We start from the raw sequence: 20,189 nt of genomic DNA on the forward strand, positions 1-20,189 counted from the left end.
CACACCTCAACTCTGAGACCACTGTGTGCCACCTTTGATTGATACTACATGGTTTCCTTTTAATAGGGAAGTCGTATATATCCAAATGTATTAATGTAGTGAGGTTCATTTGCCACACAACAGTACAATGCAGTACACACAAAGTGAGTCATCCTCTCATTACAGCCTCATACAACACATAATTAAAATATAAGGGACTCCCACAAACTAAAGTAATTCTGGAATTTTCTGCATGAAGAATGTGCACAATCCTAATATTTTCTAATAATTTAAAAGTTTACTGGTTTTATTTTTAAATAACAGCACACAGAAAGAATACTAATACCAACTCAAGGAATTTGTAGGTTATGCACTTTACCAAGGTGGTTCAAATTCAGCAGACACTGAAATCACAATAAACTTCTGAGGTGCATTTCCCTTCCTGAGAGTGTCTCCAGCTTCTTTTTACTGCCTCCCCTGCACCCCTACCTGAGATCACCAGCTTCCACTCTCTGTGAAAGGAGGTCCCTCCCACTCCTCTCCCCTGTGCCTTTCATTTCCTCTATTGGCTAGGCAGGGGAAGGGAAGAACTTGAGGATTTGGACCGCACTTGGTCCCATCTCTTTGGGAAGGGGCTGAAGACTCCAAGAATGGATCCTCCAGGACCAGCTCAGCCTGTGATCTGATCATTGGGATGAACTACTACATGGAGTTAAAGATGATAAGAAAAAAAAAAAGTTGTATCTTTTCTCAAACATACTGCATCACAAGGTAACTTGTACCCAAATTCTCATTATCAAGATTGATAAAATTTATAAAATCGTAGTTGTATTATGAAGAAATTTTGTCACCCTCTTTCTCTTCTTATATTTATAAGGGTAAACTGAGTAGGTAAATCTAAACTAGTTTCAGTGTGAACATTCCATTTCTTACCAATTACTTACTCGCACTTTACTTTGTTGTGCCTGAACACAGGTAAGAGAATAAAAGCTGGGTTTTATTTAACTGTGTGTAATTCTTATTTTTAAGAGTTTGGGCCATTATTATTTGGATGATTTTGCCCAACTCAAGTGCCCTTGTGAAGATTAACCTGCATCATTACTTTCCCCCACTGCTATATCCAGAATGCTGAAGAGACTTAGCAGGTACCTAAATATCATTGGAGGTTGGAAAGGAACATTGAAAATTCAATTTTTTGTATTTGTACAGTTTTTCTTCCATAGTTTTTCATACTGAAGACATTTCCAAGCATTGCCAGCCAGTCTGATTTTGTGTTCTCTGTCCCCTTTTGAGAAAGAGACAACAGCTGAGATGATGACAGAGCTCTAACAGCTCCATAGGAAGGAGCTACCAAGCTTCAATTTCCCTCCATAGCCTGGCTCTCCCACAACTAAACCCATGAAAATACAACCAACTAGCAGCTCAACACTAGTGAAAACCTTGCAAACCAGCTGGCTATTCAAACCTGTCTGCACTTCTTAACTTTTTCCTAAAAAACCTCCAAAAAACCAAACAAATTCTGATTGTGCATCTCACAAGATACTAAGATAGAAAATGAAGACTTGGGGGTCTGGGCCACCCGACTTTAAATTAGCAGTAAAATCCACTTGCTGGGCCAGAGATTTCCTGTGTTTTCAGAGATTAACCTGATTACTGTTTGTGAGTGTGAAAAAAGATATAGCTGGAGAAATGAACGGTTACAGCAAATTATGTAACTTACATATAAGAATGTAATGAATGAGAAAATAATTCCTTCAGGGAACTGGAATGATGCTGCTGTTCTTTCCAGTACTGTAACTGAAAAAGACAAACCAAACAATAACAAAAGGCATTTCCCCCCTCATCTACTATAACTGAGAAATACTGAACTCAAGGTAGTCACTTTTTGGCTTTAGTGTTTTATCTGATCCCTGATGAGAATAAAAACTAGTTGGGATCCCTGTACTAACTAGGGATATTACCATTTACTGTGGTTATAAAAATTCAGAAGTGAAGGAGGGCATTACATCCTCCATGAAGGGAAGACTAGAATACAATTCCATTTTCATCCCTTCCTCTTAGGGGCTTTATTCTAACTAGATAAAGATTTTTTTTTTTTTTCCATGAATGTAGATATTCTGTCAACAAAATTTCAATTGCATATTCATAAATCTTCAACTTCCTAGACCACATCTTTAAATATACAAAGTAATTTTAAACAAATCAACTAAATGCCTAAGTATTAGAAAATTCATCCCTGAAACAGTATCACAGATTCACAGAATACCAGATTGGAAGGGACCTCAAGGATCTTCTGGTCCACCCTTTCTTGCAAAAGCATGGTCTAGACAAGATGACCTAGCACCCTGTCCAGCTGATTCTTGAAAGTGTCCAATGCTGGGGAATGCATCACTTCCCTCAGGAGCTTATTCCAGTGGCTGATTGTTCCGTTATGAAATATTGTCCTCTTGTGACCCATCTCCCCAGGAACAACTTGTATCCACCCATTACCCCATATCTTTTCCATATGACTCCTTGTTAAAATGGAGCCTCCATCTTCTTTGTAGCCACCCTATAAATACTGGGACATGGTGATAAGGTCTTCTCTGAGCCTTCTTTTCTCAAGGCTGAACAAATCCATTTGTCTCTCAGCCTTTCCTCACATGGCAGGCTGCCCAGGCCTTTGAATATTTTTGTGGCCCTCCTCTGGACCCTCCCCAGCCTGTCCATAGCTTTTTTTGCATAGCAGGGACCAAAACTGAACACAGTGTTCAAGGTGCAGCCTGAGGAGTGCCAATTAGAGAGGGACAATGCTTTCTGCATCTCTGCTGGTGATGCCCTTGCTGATGCAGCCCAGCATCCTGTTGGCTTTCTTTGCTGCAGGAGCAGCACACGGCTCACTCAGATTGAGCTGTTTGTCCACCAGGACCAACCCCAGGTCCCTTTCCACAGAGCTGCTCCCCAGCTGGGTAGATCCCAATCTGTGATACACTTCTGGATTGTTTCCCTCACACAGGACACCAGGCCAGACTGTCACACATTAGTTTCTGCAGAAAGAGGCTGTAGGAGACCATTTTGGAAGCCCTGGAGAGATCCAGGTAGACAATATCACCACTCACCCCCTACATCAACTGAGCAGGTTACTTTGTTGTAGAAGGTGGTTAGGTTTGCCAAGCACAATTTGCCCTTGGTGAATCCAAGCTGGCTCTTCCAAATAACATGCTTCATCTGAACTGTGATGGCTCCCAGCAGGACTCATTCCATCACTTTTCCAGGGACTGAAGTAATTTCCTGGATTCTATATGTAAGAATTTCCTGGATTCTCCTGTAAGCCTTTCTTGTAGATGGGGGTGACATCAGTCTTCTTCCAGCTTTCTGGGACATCCCTGATCTCCACAACTTCTCGACATCTCTAAAATTATGGAGAGTGGCCTTGCAGTGATGTCAGCAGCCTCCTAACACCTCTGGTGAACAGTGACAGGGCCCGTGTGTGTGTGGGTCAAATTCCTGTGACAGGTCACACACCAACTCTTCCTTCACTGATGGAAGGTCTCTGTTTGCATCCACCTGGATTTTTGTTCCCAGGTCAGGGGCCCAGCAGGGCTGGTAAAGATGGTGGTTGAGATGGTAAAGAAAGCATTGAGAACTTCTCTGCCTTTCCAGCACTGTTGGTAACTGTTAACTTCTCCTGTTTTAACAGTGGGCCAGTATTTTCCTTCTCTTTTCACTTGTTTATTTCGGACCTAAAGAACCCTTTCTTGTAGTTTTTGACATCTCTGGCCAATTTCAATTTGAGCTAAGCTTTTGCTTGTCAAACTGCATCTCTGCACACCCTGGAAATGTTCTTGTAGTTTTCACTGGGTGCCATCTGCTTTTCCATCTATGGTGCACTTCTCCTTGCTTTGAGCAGATTCAAAAGCTCGCAGTTAAACCAAGGAGGTCTCTCCCTACTTCCCTCACCTTTAAAGGGCATAAATGGTTTTTGTGCTTCCAGGAGAGTGTTCTTGAAAAACTCCCAGCACTTGCTGTTTCCTTTATCCTCCATGGAAGCTTCCCACAGAATCCCTCCCAACCAAGCTCTCAGCAAGCTGAAGTTTCCTCTTCTAAAATTTAGAACATTTGTCTTAATAGTAACCTTCAGTGTGTTCAGCGGGTTCCCAAAACACAATATTGTAACCAGTGCAGCCAAGGCTGCCAGTAGCAGAGATACTACAAAGCAGTACTGCATTTAATTTGTTGATTTGTTCAAAACAGTAATTTCATAGTATCTAACATGTAAACGAGACTGATCTGAGGTACAAACACTGGGCAGATCAGTTCTAGGATTTCACAGTAATTTCTGAAAAATCTAAATTAAAAGAAACTTAAATAATACTAAACCAATTTGCCTACCTAACTTCAACCTCTACAAAAACATTTTACTCCTAAAAGAAGTTACAGTACAATTAGTGCAGAATTACAAGAGTATCTGTGAAAACTGGACACATACCAAGGAAATTACTGACCTATAAAAAAGGTCTGTAAAAGCAAACAACGATCACATAACAGTTCATATTACCCTGAAACCAACAGAAATCCTCCTGAACTGCTGGGATTGCCAGGGATGCTGGAGTATCTCAGTTTTCATCCAAAGGTTTCAACAGCCTCCCCAAGGGCCTTGCCTAATCCTGACACAGTGCTGCCCAACTCCCTTCTGCGCAGGAGAATCTAAAATTGCCTCAGAATACTGGATTCTTCTTTTGAGTCTTCAAAGAGTATGAGGCCTATCCAAAGAGTATATGTAGTAGTTATAGGAGAAAGATAGGATAGGATTTAAGCGTATTAAAAAACCCCCAACACATAAAAGACTGAAACATTTGAAAATGCGATCACTGAATTTGACTAAGTTATTAGAAGATCATAGTACAGCTAATGCTGACACTGGCTAAGTACTAAAATATTAGACAGAATTACAAAAGGAAAAGTATAGAGAAGTTAATATCAGGTCAACTACAGACCCACTGACTTTTATACAGGTTTATCCTGAAATAATTGTTATTTTATTATTATTCCCACCCTTTTTAACCTGAACATATGTATTTGTCCTATTTGTACTACAGTAGCCTATTAGGGCTGTAATTTATAAATTATCATACACAATAGTGTGGTGACAATTTCTTTATATTACACTTTAACTGAAAATACTCTAGAGTTTATTACTGTTTTTTTAAATTGTGTATTACTGGCATGCCTAAAATATTTAATAGAGAACAGACTACTCCTTAACATGTCATGCACCAATCGGTACCCTACTAATATACCTTATTAAACTATAAAATGACATTTCAAACTGGACTATGCCAAAAAAACATTAGCAGGGAACCCTTAACTATGACAAGATATAAAAGAGGCACAACGATTCCTTGAAGACGACCACTGTGCTGGAGTAAAACTTAGTACTAGAGGAAAAAAAAAGGACTTCAGAGCAAAATATTTTAACATATTGTAAGTCCATTTTCTTCCTCAATGCTTCACAGCAAGCTGAAAAATAAGGATCAGTGGGTAATACAGATTGTTTTGGCTTGTTTACTTTATCAGAAAAGTTAGTGCTCAATCTTTAATGTTAGCTAGTTACATGTGTATTTGGAAATGCAAAAAGAAATACGAATGCAAAGCATCAGCACTTCTCCATGGGTCAATAAACGTAACAGGTACCTAAAGCCACCAATCTGAAGAATTAAAAAAATCATAGCATTTGTTTTTTATGTGTCTTAAAGGAACTCACACCTGAATAATTTTACTCATTGCTTTCAAAGCTGATTAAACATAATACACTCTCTTTTTCTTTAGAGCATCTAAACGGTTGTTGAATCTAGCATTCCAGAAAGAGAAAGAAAATCCTTGAAATAAACATTTCCTCTGATTCTTAAGAGCAGAAAATAAATCAAGTTCAGAAAATCCTAATTTCAGCGTACTTCTTTCAGAAGAAGTCCTAGCTCCTGACCAATGGTGCAGGCAAGCACTCCACTTCCCATCATTACTATCTGGTACTGTATGATCATTTGAGACAACCCATTCTCTTACTACAGAGTTATTATACAATGCATATATCTTACTAATGGTAAGACTTCTAATTTGTTTACTTTTTACCGTTTTTTAAATGGAAAACTTCCCCTAAATTCCCTTTTTTTCCCTCCCTCTCACCTATTTAAAAAGGTTTTCTCCACTGCTCCATTGTCTGTCTCAGAAAGCTCATTTGTAAAAACACCTCCCAAACCTGACTGACTATACAGGACCCAATAAAGCTAATGGAACAAAAAGCACTATCAATGTGCAAAGAAACAAGAAAACAAAATGCCCCACTAGCTTTCAACAATAGCAATCAAAGATGTAATTTGTGTTTTGTATAAACTTTTAAATATTTAAAACAGGTTTTCAAGCTAATTGCCTACCCATGCACTGAAGGTAAAAATAGATGATTCTCTAAAGAACGCAGAATAATCTGTCATCTGGTCTATTCAGAAATTGAAACAGAAAATCACAAACCACATAGTAAGTTGTTTGAAACACCCATTATGACCATATTGAGTTTGCCTACTTGTACTAATATAAGAAAAAACCCACTATCTTTGAATTTCTTGGTGAAAGGGCGCACTGCCACAAATACATCTTCACACACTCACCAACTCTGAGAGAAGCCTCGGCAGGATATTCTTTCTGTTTTCCGAAAACTATTTTTAAATTAGCTCTGTCAATAAAGTATTACGTCTGGTAAAATAAGTATTAGCTTTGCATTTACTGTTGCTTTCAGCTCATTCCTGTGTTTCTCAAAAGTGCCCAGTGAATTTGAAATCCATCCAGAAAACCAATGGATATGGGGAGAACACAAGGCAGTAATTCTGTTTACACTGGATGGGGTTTTGAGGTGACTATACCAAACCAAACAAGGATGAATGACAATCAGTGCTCTTTACTTAAAGCCTCTGAACTCTGAAGCATCTTTTTTCTAAAAGGATTGTTTTATACATTTCTATACACAAATTTTGTAAAGGAAGGGTGCTTCACATAAGGACCTCAGCAGGAACCAGATCAGAGCATTACCTTCTCACTGCCTTTCCAGTGCCTATTCTGATGTCCTAACAGGGCAATGATTAGAATCTCTGAACATCTGCACAGTAAAAAGGTAATTCTGCAAACAATAGTTAAGAGAATTAATCCATAACTAATACTGGCTAATGCTGTAGAAAAACATATAAAAATGACTGAATTACAATTTTCAGATAATGTCACAAAACATTTCCTTACTTCTGAGGAAAGAGAACTCACATTCTTTGTAAAACGATACCATTCCTATAGGTACTATATAGTCCCATTATCCTCATAAATGCCTATTTTTTTTTTAAATGGCCATTACCTCCCTCTTTGGGACTCAAACATGTTTTAGCAAAGAGTTCTCAGGACTAAATGGAAGCTATAACTAAAGCTATACCTAAACATTTCTCTTTGAATTTGACACCCTTTGATTTCTCTAGATGTCTCCTTGTCTTATTCATTCAATTCCCAAATAGAAATTTCCAGCTGCATCAGTCAGTATTTCACCTTGTCTATAATTTGTTTCTTCTCCAAAATAATTACTGTTTTCCCTTTAGATACATTACTTTTTAACAAAGTATTTAATATCCTCTTTGTTCCTGTGGTACCAGCTTTCATCAAGGGCTTGGCCTAGATTCCCCAACTGTATATGCACTGGAAGTACACTGGCACACCTCTCATCAGCCAGTTACTCCATTCCCTCCCATTCTAGCCCATCTTTCAAACAACACAGGAATCTAAGCTGAAATCCAAAGGACAGTGGTGCTAAGGTAGAGAAGACACTGTGCCAGCCAGCGTGTTATCTACAGATCCATTACACACCAGGTGTGACTGAAGGGTAGTAACAAATGTGTGTGACAAACAGAGAAACTTTCAGAGCTTCTTTAGTCCAATATTAGGCCAAGTCTACTTGGAGTTGCCCTTAGCAGTGTTCAGGCATTCCTATCTGCATCTCAGACTAAAAATTCTGTTCAGGAGCTAGCAAGAAAAATGTTCAAGTTATCTTCAAGCTGTTCGTCACTCCACTTAGCATCCTGCTTTAGGTATGTCCCTCTGAAATTTCTGTGTTCTTGTAGCTTAAGTAATAAAGTGTTTCTCTGCAAGTTTTGTACCTTTGCTGCTCACTGCTATACTTTTTTAAAAAAGAGATCACTAAATATAAATAAGCACAGATCCCACTGTCAACCTTGTGACACAGCTACAATGAACCACTAAGCCTACTCTGTTTTCCATCCTTCCAGTCAGTTTCAGAGCAGTCTTTTGAAGCACAACTTCTTACTTTCTTTAGTTTCCTCTTTTAAGGAATATTTTCAAAGAAAATAGATGACAGTCTGTATTTCTTTATCTATGTTTCAATGAGATGTTTAACGACCTCTTACTACAATAGTACAATGCTGTCTTTCCTGCTCTTCTTCCACATTAAATTTTAGGACTTCCTAGTTTTCAGATGCATTTAAATTTAGAATATTATAGTTCAAAGTGCCAATGTTTATGATTTGCCTTTGTTTCTTAAAAGCATCAAAAACATAATAAACTTTAAAGCATTTTAAATGACAAATACTTACTAAACAAAAGCTTTTTTATGCATTCTAAGATTGTAAAATTAAGAAAACAGTTACTAAAGAAGAATTAACTGTTTGATAATTCGTGGCCTAATGCATTTCAGTGTGTGTTCTTAAATAAGTTTACAACATAAATGGTATGTAGAGCAGATAATTTAGATATTTTTGTTTGGAAAAAAATATATACAGCATTACAAACATACGGCTTCTGTATTTGTTTTCTTTTAAATAACAGTACTTCATTGTATTATTATCAGTAACTCACAGCAGCAGCTCTGGATCATGGTTATGGCCACTTTGAGTACTGAAATTTCTCTGGCTGGGTAGGAAGTAGAGTTATTCCAGGGCAATATATTATATATATGTATACATAAAAATAAAAGGTATTTCTATGAACACCTGTAACATTCAAGACTGTATCCAGCTCTTATCCCAACAGTTAGCCTTAAAAAAACTTGGTTTTGAATCTTAGTTTTGCATCTTCTTAAATCTAACTGTTTTCTTTCTTTCACAAGCACTCGTGTAAACAAATTATTTCAGAGTTTTGTCTTAATTGTATGGTATTTTATCCCACCTGTAACAGTCTCCCTGTGTGGATGTTTCATTGACTTTATTTTATGTAGACAATGTGATCTAGGAAAATCTTCCACAAACCACATTACAGTTGTTTTAGTACAGTTTTTTTAATGGATTTTCACATCAAACTATTAAGATTAATCTTTTCAAGAGAACACATATTCATAATGACAGTTGCCTTAGCAAATATGTATTCCATCCCCTTCACAGCTTTAACAGAGATGGGAGATTAAACTTTTTCAAAAATTGAAACAGCAAGAGACAAAAAAAGTGGTTACTCTACCAGGCACAACTGCAAAAGGCACCTCATGAGTGTTTCTGATTGTGCTTCACATTTCAAAAGCTGCTCTGAAGTTGTAGAATTTTGACAATGTTGGATGAAAAAAAAATGTATGTAGCTCAACATTTTTGTTCTATCATTCATTCTGATCTTCGACACACTGTGCAGACGTATGCAAAGTAGGCTGAAAGAGTGCCTTGTAAACAGAGGCTCTGCTTCATTGTGCTTCATCTTTCCTAAGTTTTGGCACAGCAGGTGTGACAAACCTGTCCTCAGAATTCACTTTTATCTCACATTGGCACATGTGCTGTAGGAGAATGTAATGGCAGATCATTACTGACCCCATCTGAGCAGTCAGTCAAGAGAGATTGAGACTCCAGATCCTCAGCTCCTGTAAACTGATGTAACATCAGAGGAACTGCACAACTATTAAGCTTTATGTTTACCAGTGGGCTACAGGTGTAATACAAATTCCAGTGAGAATAACAGAGGAGTTTTTCTAGCAACTTAGGCTGAGGTTTTTATGTCCAAATGAAGAATTTATTGGGAAATTTCTTACCCTTTTTTTTTTTTTTAAAAAAAAAAGTTTGATCCAGAGTTTCCTTTAAAGGTTTTCCAGGGACAGAATTAAGAAAGGAAAAAAGTATGTGTCTGTCTCACTCCCCAGGGACACATCCTCTCCCTCACTGTCACTTCCAGAAGGCTGATAAAAATAAGCTTGCCCTTAAAGGAGCAGTTGGTTAGGCCATATATATATGATTAACCATATATAGATACATTAAAAAAATGTGTCTCCCATACCTGGGATTGGGGAAAGGAATACTCATTTCAAAATAACTACATTTTACAGTAGCTCAGCTGTATTAAAAGTCTACACCAATGCAGCATCCAATTGAGACATCTCCATTCTGAGTACTGGAGAATGGCAGAAGACAGAAAAGGAAACAACCAGTCAATTATGCCTTATATTTCTCAGGTATCCTGGGTTGCAGTGTATTCTATTACCATCCTCATGAGCTGTTGAAATCAGGTGGGGCAGTGTTTCCTTGCCTCCTCCCCCCAGACTATCTTGCTGTTAATGGCCCATCATTGTCCTGCAGCCTGACTCAGAGATAACTCCCTCCGGACTATCTTCTGTTAATGAGCCTAATCAACACTTGGCCTCATGACTCGTTACCCCATTGTGAGATGCTCCACCCAGAGGGAGGAACCAAGCATTCCATCCTAGATATAGCTGAGATTCTGAACACCAGAGACAACCCTTCCACTGGATTCCCAGAGCACAGGAGCTACACAGCCACCACTGGACCTTCTGAGGAAGAGCAGACCCTTCTACAGGATCACTGCTTCAGGAGGACTGCAGCCACCACCCTGACTAACAGGGAGTTAGGTTGTATCTTGACTCTGTCAGTTTGAACCAGTGTTTTCTTTTATTTTTTCCTTAATTTCCCCATTAAATTGTTATTCTGACTTGGTGCCTCCCACCGCTTTGTTTTCAAACTAGTACATCAGGAAAACAGCCTTAAAACCAAAGCAAACCCTGCACTTAGATCCTGATGATGGGTAGTAGTATACTCTGTTGACATAAACCTAGTATACGGTTCTGAAGATAAAAGATTTTCACAATGAGTTCTCAACCCTGGAGCTCCACGTAAAGTAACTATACTGCATACTACAAACTGCAGAAGCAATAGTGCAGAGGGGAGATAGAAAACCAGAACAGATCAATGTTCCACGTGACTCAGACCATGCAGTCTACCATATTGCTTAAAACTTTTTCATTTCTACCAAGCCAGAAAATACAGATAAACAAATTGGTAACAATTCAGATTATTTTTAGTTAAGAGTAAGGAAGTTGAAGAATTTGAACATGACTTTGTAAGACAGAAGGATAAATTGGTGTTAGGGTAAAATGTTGCAATATAGTGCATAAGGGACATAATAATATGAATTCTTAAGAAATAAAATTGAAATGAAATTCAACTTCTGGAGAAAAAAACAAGCCAAGGGTGTCTTTAAGCTTGATTAAATGAAAACTGCTTTACTCTATAGTGATTTGCTAAATGGATATACAACCAAAGACAGAAAATTACACACTTCTGCATTTGAAAAAGAAGTTTAACCAGTAATTTTAGAAGTTAAGAGTGCTTTGCAAAGGACTTTAACCCATTTCATAGGCTTTTGTTTGCACTAATAAAATATTTGGTTGCTTTCCAGATCACTCAGCAGAGATCAAGCCACCATCCAAGTGCAGCGTACAAACACCCTGAAAAAGGAAGTTCTTCTCTTAGGGCTTTTTTTGTAAATCACATTTTACTACTTAACCAAAAAAGTCCCCCAACAAACAAAAGGAGGGCTCAAAGCTGCCTCTGTTCTTTCAGGATGCTAAAAAGAAATAAAAAAAACCTAACACATCATCCCAACTTTCCTTTTGTTGTACTGGCCACTCTAAATTCACAGCACTGAACTTCTTCAACCCTCCTCTTAATTCTGCTTTCAGAGAGGGTTTATATGCATGGATTGTGGTCCATCTGGACAACTCTGTGGTTCACAGCTTTGTCAGGTGCTGTGCTCTTCCCATGGGACGTCTTGAGCTTGGCCAGTTATGTTGGTGACAGTGGACCATTCCTCATGCAGAGTCCAACACCCAGGTGCACACAGGCAGAGGTAAAAAAGGAACTGGGAGACTTTGGGAGGGAAGTGTATGAGCCCCCCTCACCCTAATGAACAGGGAGGGACAGAACTCCTTTCAGCTGGGCTTGGTATTGCATTGAGAACAGATGTTTCTCCTCAGTTCCAGTGGCCTCCATAATCCCTTCCATGCTTGCTTGATTCCTTTTGAGACTAAAGCTATCAGACACTTAACCAAACAGACGCTATTTTCCTTTGGTGTTCAAGTGGATTTTTGGTTTTCCAAATCTGTGGGTTTTAATCCCATAAGCTGCTTTGGGTAAAGGAGAGAACAGGTAACAAACAGAACTTAAGTTCAATCTTTTTTTCTTGTTTTGTTTTGTTTTTTTTTTTTTCCCTTGATGCCTGGCTTTTCTTTTGCTGACAATACCATTGTTTTGAGATAAAAACAGCACCATTATCCAACTAAAATATCAGCAGACACTCTTGTTCCTTTGCAGGGTGATACACTGCGAGCCATCTTTGTATTGTCAGCCTGCTGCTCCTGCAAGTTATTTATCTGAACTAATATGTGCAAGGAGGGAGATGCTAATGCCACTGTGCACACTGGTGGTGCTTGTCTGACTAACAAGTGATGTAATTCACTGCATTTCTTGTATGTCTTCTCTTCTCGTATGCCAGCACCAGCCTGCTTTATTCTAATTGTAACAACGTACGCAGCTAGATGTGCTTTTCTTGCTCATTTTATACTTTGAGTTTTGCATGCCTTTCTGCACAAAATTTCCTTTCTTGTGGCATTTATTCTCAATTACATCCACATGTTGGACATTGCTAGCTGAATAAAAACTGTGGCAACTATAGTGTTTCCCAGAATAAAAAAACCTAGAATTTGTCAAGAAATGGTATTCCCCTGGCTTGTGGTCCTTTTTAAAATTGCAAGACAACTCTCTAGGCCTGTGTGACTGACAGACAAGATTCCCTTTACAGCTTCTCTTGTTGTACACTCTATTAAATAGAACTTCCCTGGATATTATGACTGTACTATGCTGAAACCATTTGCAGTAAGATTTCAAAGCTACTTTTTAATACCACTTTGATGAAGGAAACTCTTAAGGTATCAGAACCTATTGTTAGACACAAGGCCACTTTTTGTCTTGCCTACTTTTGAGCAATATGCTTTATTTGTAGGTTCCACTAACAGCTTTTCCACAACATTTCATTTCTTTGGTGTTGCCTTTCTGTTTTGTTCATCCATTTCAGGATTCCTTTTATTAGCTTTTAGTAAGAGCTGATGATCACCACATATTTCAAAACACCAGAACCACAGCAATGTTCAATTCAGTGATCTGTTCTCACTTCATCCATACATCACCCTAATTCTTAACCTTGTATATATATTACTTCATTGACTCAGTTTTCAAGGCCAAACCGTTAAAATACAAACATTCAACATAATGCTATTCTTTTTGATATCAGCTTGATTTCAGTGTGCTGAGACCACCAGCTCCCAGAGTAAACATTACTGTTATTTTATTCCCCAGAACCCTGCATCTTTATACAGATATTTGCTGATTGCCTTTTTTGAGACTGTAAGATCTTTGGAACAAGAACTGCATCACTGAAGTTTGTCCCAGAAAAAGCAGGATTAGGTGCTACAATAACACTAATATTTCCTAGTAATTTCTGTCATGGGATTTTCATATGCATACAAGTTTCTGGGATTTTTGATGTGCACTCCTCTTATAAATTAAACTTTACATGAAAAGGTAAAAACAAGGCTGGGGAAAACTAATAGACTAAACACAGAGGAGTTTGACCACCCTGAGCCAAGACTTAAAAATCAACCTGAGTCACACTATTCAAAACAGTCATAGCAATAATCTCAAAATCAGGAACACTGCTTTCATATTAAAATTTTGAATTATTTTTCCAATATTACTTTTAAATAAAATGTAATTCAGTTTTAATTTTAAAAGGTGCCTAAAATTTTTTTGAAGTGTAATATGTGTTCTTCTAGAATATTTCAAAATTATGCTTTACAACTAGTGATTTCTGTTTTGACTAACTCAGTTTACCAACAAAAATGTCTTGATAAAAAATTCCTAAACCAGCTCAAGTAAGAAGTTATTTTTCAAAACATGCTTTTGTCTTCCTGACAGCATCCTCCAAGTGGTAGTAGGAATTCTTAAAATTAACAGAAGGTGTATGCGGAGGAGGTGGGAAGTTTGGAAAGAGTGCTCCAAATGCCAGATCTATCATCTGCATTATTAATATGTCAGATCTGGTGCACATGAAGATGCATTTCTGCGCAACAAATACCCCTCATGATATATGATTCCCGAGGTCATGCTGAAAATGTGATGAGGTTTCCAGTTAAGACTGAAGGAATGTCCTGAGTAAGGAGCAAAACAGGATCCTGAACTGCAACAGCCCCATGCAGGGGAGGGAAGCACCTATTTACTACATTTTTAATGAGTTGCAGTGTGAAGTTAAAAATAAAAGCAGCAAGGAGAAGAGTGCATCTTTAATGAAGAGACAACTAATGTGTCAGCTCAGGAAGCTCCAAGGCAAGGCAAGCTCTAGAAGACAGGGCTGTCTCTCTTGGCTTCTCCCTAAATATGTCCACTCAGGCCATGCATAATGGCTGAGTTGGAGCCTGGGCCTCCATGAGGAAGATATGTCAAATCTTGAAAAGCTAGGAAAAGAGACTGATGTCAGACATAAGTGCAAAGTATTTTTCTTTTGCAACTTTTTTCCTAAGTTTTATAATCACAGAAATATTGCATGATTGGAAGGTGACCCCCAAAATTGTTGCAGGTGAGCAAAACAAAACCCTAATAAATATGGATATTTAGCATCCATTTCCCAGCAGATTGCACAGCTTAGCTTGGGGATTGGCAGCGGTGTATCAGGGCCGAGAGGGAAAGCCTCAGTTAATGCAAGAATATGCCTCCAGCAGCAGACAGAAGGTGGAACATATTGTGTATGTTTCATCAACCACGTATTGTGACTATCTCCTCGGCTCTCCTTTTTTGATCTGCACCTTAGGATCTTGTGATCATGTAAGTGTGAGAAAACTCTTGTATTGCCATCATCCCTAGAGCCAGTCAATAGCTTTCATTGTTAGTTGCTCAGACTAATGCCCAGGAAGGGTTGAAGGAGGTGGTGGCAGTTGAGGAAATTTTAACACCACAGTGAAACAGAAATGTATCTCACTTAACACCTTCCGTGTCACTACCTTTCCTCTGCAGGCCCTTCTGCTTCCATCTGATGCCATGTAACTGGGCCCTTGCCATACCACTATTACCAGAGTGAAAGGTTGGTGGGAACAATTTAATCTGATCTACCCAAAAAAGTCCTTCATGCCCAGGTATTTTTCCTGTCTGCCATGAGGTAAAAAAACCCAGGATACCAAAGGCAGAACTTATCAATCACTTCATTAGGAACATCACCATACTCCAAAATGCCTGTTAATTATCATAAAACCATCCCATGCGAAAACACACTCCTCTACCTCACCTACTCAGAGAACTCTCATCCTGGCATCTCTTGCAACTTCCCCTTCAGCTTTGTTTACATCCTCTTAGATTTACATTCCTTCTTTAGCCCATGCAAAGCAAGAGATATTCCTGGCATCCGTGTGTGCATTGCCATGGTTACCTAGTTCATCTGCAGCAAAATGGGTTGGTCCATGACCTGACACTGCAGTTCCAGGAACACACTCCTCCCTTGTCCACCACTTCTCAACCTCTCCGGCTGCAGCTGTTCTTTTGGAAAATCTCAATGCAATCAACAAGTAGGGTACCCAACACAAACTCTCCCAAAGTCTTTAGTGCATTTTTTTCCCTGTACAGTGTCTCCAAGTATGTTTTTTGGCAGGCCCAGTCCTCGAAAAATTCCAAACAGTTTTTCCAGCAAGCCGTCGTCAATAGTACACCTGCAGATTTGACCTGCTGCATTTTATTTGAGGGCGCAGTCTTGACTTGAAAATTTGAACATGGAAATTTTGTCTCAAAAGCATGCTTATGAGAACACTTGTGACCACACAACAACCTTAGCCTGTCAGGGAAGAACAAAGGTTTGGAGCATAACAATAAGGACCAAGAAGTCTTAAACAAGGGTCTCAGCTGGATGGGGGGACAAACAGTTCCCTCCCAGAAAAGCAGTTCAAGTTTCTTTGGTGTCACAAATTTTACAGTACAAATTGAATTAACTGTGATCTACTAAGATATTAGCAAGCCAGACATCCTAAATAAGTGCTCAATATCAAATGAGGTATAAACAACAAAATATTGATAAAATATAATGAAAAGAAATTTCAATCCAGCAGAAGGCATATGCATCTCCTCAACTGGCTCAAATTTTCAAAGAAACAAAGCTTATTAACTTTGTTTTTTAAGCAACATCACTCTCACAGGTTTTTTTCTCCAAGCAGTATTTATAACAAAATAGATATGTAAACTGTTTTGAAGAATCCCTGCTCATACCATACATCTATTCCCATAATTAATGTTTCTAATATTCATACCAAATTTGACCTATTTAAACAAACTTAAAGCAATGATGTAATATCTAGAAATGGTACACTAAATATGTGTACCACACAATGTCAAGGCAAACACAGATGTATCTTATGGTGATTCTGAAAACACAAATACCAATGAATCTCTTTGAGGAAACCAAAAGCTGGTAAAATTCAAAATGGCTTTGTAGTTATATAGTTACGTAAAATAAAGTGAAGTTCTCCAGACTTGATTCAGCATGGCTGAAACAGTGTGGGTAATTTGTCAGCATCTCACCAGCAAAAATAGCCCCAGGTCAAATGAAAAATCAACACAAGAACAACGAGTCGTACACCTACCTTTTCCATTTATTGTTAATGCTGATGCAATTGTGGCTGTTACTGGCACTGGCAATTGTGGCACTAATGGATGTATCCTTGGTCGGCTCCCCATTCTAGCACGCTCTGCACCAGGTCCTAATAAAGCTCCCACAGGTTTTTCTGCTGCTACTTCTGGTGCTACAGAGTCATCTTGATCCTGCTCTATATGGTCCATTTTATCTGGGCTTTCATTCTGGAAGCCATCAACTGTTGTCCGGCTCTTAATTGGACTTTTGGGCACTAGGATTTTAATACCTGATTTTGCAAGGTCCATGTTTTTACGTCCAGAAAGTGATGGTGAATTGTTTTTCCGGAATTTCTGTGTGGTAGAAAAAAATTGATTATTTTTTGACTCGTGTTCTTTACTCATGACTAAAGATTTAGAAGATGTCTTTGAAAAAGAACTATTGGTAGATCTAGAAATTTGTTTTCTGGCATTATTTGGAGAGGTCCTGTTTGTCCTGGTCAATGTGCTTTCTTTCTGCTTTTCATTGTGGCGTCTGTTAAATTCATGTATATATTCCTCACAATTAACAAGGTGCTGTTCTGGCTCCCAAGTGTCATCTTCGCTGTCGTATCCTTTCCATCGCACCAAATACTCTGTTTTTCCTTTCTTGTTTTTCCTCTTGTCAACAATTCTCTCTACCTGTTAAAAAGGAAAAATAAGCATTAGACATGGGCAGATATGCAACTCAAGAGAGCAACTTGCATGGAAATAACCTGTTAAGTGTAGACAGATTTTAAAGTATTCTTGTAGTTTTGTAATTCTGTACTGTAACTCTATAGTATTACAGTCTTTCTCTGCTGACTGGAAATCCCCCTCTTTAAACTTCACATTGTTACTTTTATCTCAAAAACATGTTATAGAATACCAAAATTTTTCTTCACTAAGTATTTTGCATGCACAAGAATCTGAATATGACATACTAAAATTGACAATCAGCACCGGCCTCAGCGAAGCTCTTGCACCAACTTCAATGTGGACAGGATTTCCCTCTCTCAATATAGAGGCCATGTTTAAATATGCTGTATAAATACTGTGTGTTTACCTTACCAACTTATCAATTTGATATTGTTTGAATAATTTGCTTGCTTAGCATAAGGCATATGTGAGAATCTCTTATTTACAGTGAGCTAACCTTTAGCTACTAGGGACAATATGGAACAGCTTAGGAACTGGGGCAAATTCAGACAATTTTTTATAGAGGCTTCTTGTGAAAACTGAGAATTTGTTTTTGCCAGAGCCTTTGATACACATACTTAAACAAATTACCATGCCTCACTTATCTGCAAAGAGGGATGATATTTATGTCACAAGTATTAAGCATGCATATGCTACAACTGCATGTGGGACCCATAGGCTGGAGGAATTCAGGCACTGGGGTAAAGCAGACAGGGCAGACAGCAGCAGCTGCAGGGAGAGACGCTCATGCCTCAGACCAAAACTTATGCCAATCATGCTAATCCTGTGGAAAGGGAATTCTTTCACAGGAAAAGAGATATAAGTGCAAGGCTAGTCTTAGGATTTCCCCTTTTTATTTCATTTTTCCTACCCAGACTGATTCTTCTGGTAAATCCTCCATCCCACTTCATTTCAGTTATGGGACTGATACAGCTGCCTTACTCATCTCTCTCTTCTTTTTGGTATTAAAAAGGAAAAAAAAAAAAAAAGCAGGGGTTTGGGACTATTATTTATTAATTTAACTCCCAGCCCTTCATGAACAAAGACCATGCATAGAAGCCAAGAACACACCTACCTAGAAGAATCTCTGAAGAAAGAGTGATATTTACTGGAGTGGCAACCAAATGGAATGTCTACAGAACAGCTTAGAAGGACGGGAGGAAAATACAAGTACGTATGGTGCACATATAAATGGTGTATATATATGGTATATGATTCATTACCAAATCACATGACTGCTGACAACAGATTCTCTTAAGAGTGCATCTCAATTTAACACGTGGCATGCTATCATAATGTACTCCCTGGTTTTCAACAGTAAGGTTAAATGATTACTATTATTATAATCTCAACAGCAATATAAGGACATACCCTACAACTGCATGTGATATCCTGCAGGTGTTGTACTATGCTGTTCTGTCACCTGTTGCTGAGCTCTGTCTGCATAGGTCTTAAAAAAAGGCAACAAAATCAACAACACAAAAACAAAATACAATCAATCTCCACCTTTGCCTTGTTAGTCAGTTCAGTGCATTCTACAAAGAGACATGCAGTATAAACTGTCCAAATTTTATTTAAATCCTAAAATACATTTAAATACATTAAAACTATTTTTATTCCGATTATTTAACTTTCTAGTATTACTGGGCTTAAAAAAACATGCAGCTAGAAAAATGAAACTTGTTTTTCCATGGAACTATTTAAAGACATCTTAAAAGAAAATGCAACTCCAAGAGTCGAAAAAAGTCACTGTAGAGAAACATGCCTTCAATTTTTTTTAGTAGAGACTGACTAAAAAGGCCTTCAAATATTAAGTCAGAAATGTTAAATTTAAAACTAGGCACAAAACGCATGAATCAAACTACCTATCTTGTCAAAAAAGCAGTTACTTCTAGTCTTGCTTATATTCTCTGACTCTCTTGACCTTCTAAAATAGATTTTAAAAGCACCATTCTCAGAGAAAGATCTCTACTACTAGCAAGCTATTTTTATTCTCTAGTAAGAAATCTCTGTAATGACCAGCACCAATTACTGGGCACAAAATTCTACCACTGTCTTTCAATACTGAAAGGCCACCCATTAAGGACATGCCCTTTTCAAGTAAAAAGCCATCCCTCTCATCCAAAAAACCAGACACCTTGCAGAGATAACAGATGAACTCTAGAACAGGAGACACAAAAATCCATTCTTAACCCAATGATTTATGGAGCAAGCAGAATTGCATAAAGAAAACAGTTATATTTAGCTGTATTGTCCAAGCCTGCAACAAAGCCTACTTTCACATCACTCTTTTTGATTTAAAGGAATTTTTTCCTAACCCTTTAATTTTTCTTGAATACATTTTTTATTTACAACACAAAATTTATAGCAATTAACCTGTGATACACAATTTATCATGCAGCTTCAGAGCTTTAGTGAGGAACTTCTTTTTTTGGATTGACTCCATTTGGCTAGTCTGACTCCCCTAGAAGCACTTGAAGAACTGCGGAGGAATATTCTGCCTCAATACTTTTGCTGATGATAACAGCTACATAACTGTTTCTCATC

The 20,189-nt window shown here is 38.1% G+C and overlaps 1 protein-coding gene across 3 annotated transcripts in view; it reads right to left on the reverse strand.

Moving 5' to 3' along the window:
• CDYL (chromodomain Y like) overlaps window positions 1-20,189 on the reverse strand; it is a 108,877-nt gene that overhangs the window by 42,185 nt on the left and 46,503 nt on the right. For all 3 annotated transcript variants that reach the window (XR_007204889.1, XM_048309959.1, XM_048309955.1), the window contains exon 2: window positions 16,940-17,606. Coding sequence is in view for 2 of the 3 variants with exons in the window: in XM_048309959.1 (XP_048165916.1) it covers window positions 16,940-17,606 (667 nt within the window). In the remaining variant the exon portion in view is untranslated. The remainder of the gene's footprint in view (window positions 1-16,939; window positions 17,607-20,189) is intronic.

This window comes from Corvus hawaiiensis, chromosome 1 (assembly GCF_020740725.1).
Source record: "Corvus hawaiiensis isolate bCorHaw1 chromosome 1, bCorHaw1.pri.cur, whole genome shotgun sequence".
In the NCBI taxonomy this organism is placed as follows: Eukaryota; Metazoa; Chordata; class Aves; order Passeriformes; family Corvidae; genus Corvus; species Corvus hawaiiensis.